This window comes from Trematomus bernacchii, unplaced genomic scaffold (assembly GCF_902827165.1).
Source record: "Trematomus bernacchii unplaced genomic scaffold, fTreBer1.1, whole genome shotgun sequence".
In the NCBI taxonomy this organism is placed as follows: domain Eukaryota; kingdom Metazoa; phylum Chordata; class Actinopteri; order Perciformes; family Nototheniidae; genus Trematomus; species Trematomus bernacchii.
In genome coordinates this window covers 26,966,030-26,969,971 of record NW_022987739.1, presented here as the reverse complement: position 1 = coordinate 26,969,971, position 3,942 = coordinate 26,966,030, and the positions used below count along the sequence as shown (strand labels likewise).

The following is a 3,942-nucleotide window of genomic DNA, read 5'->3' as shown; positions in this document are numbered from 1 at the left end:
GGTTTTGGTTGAAGTGCATCCAAATGCTGCTGCGTTTTCGCGTTTGGCTCATTTTCCATCCGAAAAACACGTCGTCTATCTGTCCAGTACCACTTGTTATGACTTCTCTCTCTCGCGTATTCCGTTAAGACCCACCCCACCTAACTCCTCGTGCTGAAACCTACCAATCAGAGTAGGGGCGGGTCTTCACAGAATACGTTTTGGGAACAAAATCAAGCTTTTTAAAAGGCGAGTGAATTTTGGCAGGCAGTGAGTGCGGACCAACTTTGATTGAACGATAAGAAGAACGGCTCTCACCAAGTACGACTCGGTTCCCCTCGTTCGTACCAAAGAGCCGTTCAAAAGAATCGGCTCGTTCGCGACCGACACATCACTACTCTCCTTGCCCCCAGCTGACCCAGCGCGGACCGGGACCAAACAGCTGGCAGGGGGAACCACCAACGTGCCCATTTCATTTGTATACCACCGCATCTTTTGTGTAATTAAATGCTGTTAACTTTTATAAGCTTGCCTTGACTCTTTTCAGTCTCTCCTGCTCTCGGGGTTCAAGAACCACTAACACTTTACATGTAATCGCGCCGCTCCCAAAAATCGCATCGCGTCCGGTGGGAACGCAGCATTAGAAGCCCCCTTGCAATTTACTACACCATGAATCCAGAGTAAATTGCTTTTGTATGGTAAAACATGAATGTAATAACTAACACCAGGGTAATTTTTGTGAGATCCATGGAAGCAAGTGATGAAGACTGAGATGAAGATGACTGCAGAAAACAAAGTAGAGCTTAGGGATTTTAGTGTTTGCTAGAAAGTAAGCAGTACTGCAGGACAGATGAGAAGAGATATATCAGCTGTAGAACGGAGAGCTTTGCCAGAACACAGCAGCTTCTCAACACATCTCTCTGCAGATGGAGACTTCCCAAAGGGATGAACTCTGCTTTCCACAACTCTTCAATAAATCCTGCACGAAGCCAACGCCAGCTCAGTCAGATGTCCTGCTCGCTTACATCCTGCTGTCCTTCATCACTCTGATCACTGCAGCTCTCAACCTGCTGGTCATCATCTCTATCTCCCACTTCAGGCACAGACAAACTTTCAGCTTAAGCTTGTATATGTTCATGATTGAAAAGTAACATGATTTAGCCATGCATATATTCCTTTTAATGAATGTTTCAGATAATAGGTGTGCTGTTTTAAATTATAATACATTCAAACATGACGTTGTGTGACAAAATAGTTCAAGCAGGCACTCCTCAACAAATGCATGTCCATAAATATTCTTTTTTTCTGCGTTAGTGCTGTTGTTTGTTACAAGCTATCATTGATAATCTTATTTATGATGATATTCTTCCTTTCCAGGCAGCTCCACACCCCCACTAACCTCCTCATCCTCTCCCTGGCTGTCTCAGACTTCCTTGTGGGCCTCATTTTGATGCCCGTTAAAATCCTTCTAACAGAGACTTGCTGGTACTTGGGTGACCTGATGTGTGCTCTGTATTATATTGTTGATTTTATCATTACCTCTTCTACGGTTGGAAACATGGTGCTCATATCCATTGATCGTTATTTTGCTATATGTGACCCTCTACATTACACCATCAGAGTAACTCTCAACAGAACAAAAATCTGCATCTGTCTGTGTTGGATTTGCTCTGTTATCTATAATTGTCTCATTTTAAAGGACTTTCTGAGTCAACCTGATTCACAGAATTCTTGCCATGGAGAGTGTGTAATTGTTACTGACTATATCACAGGAGCTGTTGACTTAGTTGTTAACTTTATTGCCCCCATTACTGTTATCATAGTTCTGTATATGAGAGTGTTTGTGGTGGCTGTGTCTCAGGCTCGAGCCATGCGATCTCATGTTATCGCTGTCACTATGCAACGTTCAGTTGCTGCAACTGCTAAGAAATCTGAGATGAAAGCAGCCAGGACTCTTGGTGTTGTTGTCCTTGTGTTTCTAATATGTTTTTTTCCATATTACGCTCCATCCCTTATAGGTGAGGATATTGAAAATAGTAGTTCAACCTCACCCATTGTAGTCTGGTTGATGTATTTTAACTCCTGTCTGAACCCATTGATTTATGCCTTGTTATACCCCTGGTTTAGAAAATCTATCAAGCTCATTGTTTCCCTTAAGATACTTCAATCCTACTCTTGTGATTCTAAAATACTGTAATGACGGACTGGGGTTGAGATATATTCTAAAAAACCTCTGTTCAGATGAACATATTTTTGCTATTGTTGCTGAGTCACTCAATTAAAGTCAAAATGCAATGTGTAAGGTTTACACATTACGTACTGTAGTAAAACATTATGTAACAATAAAATATTCAATAATTTTGCCTTGAAAATAAAACTGGATAATATTACATTGCGTAGAAGAAGTAGTATTTTTTTTACTTTTGCTGACTTCAGTGTGAACAATATTCTGCTTAATTTAGTAGACAGTATGCATTACAGAGTGATTGATTATGTCGTTGGCAGTAGGTCAGTGTGCAATTTCAAACAAAGAGAGTGTGTGTGTGTGTGTTTGAGAGAGAGTGAGAGAGCGAGAGAGAGAAAAAGGAGAGAAGGTTTACTGACACATAACAGGTTTGGTTCTCCAAAACAATGACGATACAATATAACAATAACAAAAATAAATCTTGTTGAGTGCTAACACATGTTTATTTTACCATTACCCTTGATTATTTACATGTATTGTCTCTTGCAATTATGGGGGGTTAAAATGTAGAAAAACAATCATCATATTGAGGCTGGCAATAAGAATTAAAGCTGCAAGCAGCGATATGGCAAAAATCATAATCACGATTATTTTGGTCAATATTGATATCACGATTATTAAATACGATTATTCATAGACTTTGAAAACCTCCATTTATTGAACTTTAAAAAAAAAAAAATTATAATTAGAACAGTATCTTTTTAACAGTTAATAAATAAATAATATCAAAAACCAATAAAGAAGATCAACAAATATTTTGGAGCGCACTTCCCCCTTATGAAACAAAAATATATTGTAATATATTGGTAAATATAATACAATATATTGGATCATACATTTCCATATATGGGAAAGTAGTCCTTATATTTTTAAATATATTGCAATATATGCATGGACCATGTATGGCTATATATTGATACATATAAAAAAAATATATTGCAATGAAAACAAAAACTGCACTATACATTTATATGTAATAGTTTTATTGAAACACTCATTTATCTTTCATGAGTTTACATAAAATTGAACAGATATTCATAAACAGTTATCTCACTTCGTTTTGTATAGTTACCCACTTTATATATGAACATATGTTTGATGGTAGCCTACATATAAAAAAAGTACAAATTGTCCATTGAATGATGGAAAATAATATACAGTTTATAAATATATATAGACACACACATATATGCACACATATATATATGCATATATGCACGCATATATATATTCATATATATATATATATATATATATATATATATATAAATATATATATATGCATATATGCACGCATATATATATGAATATATGCACGCATATATATCTATGCATATATTACGGCCGACCGGCTATTTGGAGTGGAACGCAGCCCATCCACGGCAGACAGCCCAAACAGTATTCGAATGCGCCACTTCCGGCTGATTTCGGGGAGCCCCCCCCCCCCTCTCCAGCAATAGATTGATCTGATTGGCAGATTCAAATCTGCGTTGCTGCCTCTGTCTGTTGATTCTGTCGCTGAGTGTCAAAGAGAAAGCATTCATCAGGTGCTTCGAAACGGAAAATTAAAAAGAAACGAGAGGAAAATACAGCACCAGAGTCAGGTATGTGTGTGAGCATTTAAAACTATTTTAAATTGAAATAATTCTGCATGTACACTATAAGTAGTAGACATTTTCTGACTGGTGACGACGATGAGCTAGTTAAGTAATGTAACC

The 3,942-nt window shown here is 37.5% G+C and overlaps 1 protein-coding gene across 1 annotated transcript; it reads left to right on the top strand.

Annotated features, from left to right (window-relative positions):
• The first annotated feature begins 905 nt into the window (after positions 1-905).
• On the top strand, positions 906-2,176 carry LOC117495327 (trace amine-associated receptor 8a-like). The gene is made up of 2 exons (XM_034146524.1): positions 906-1,078; positions 1,357-2,176. The coding sequence occupies exons 1-2, from the start codon at positions 906-908 to the stop codon at positions 2,174-2,176; spliced, it is 993 nt and encodes a 330-aa protein (XP_034002415.1).
• Positions 2,177-3,942: the final 1,766 nt, after the last annotated feature.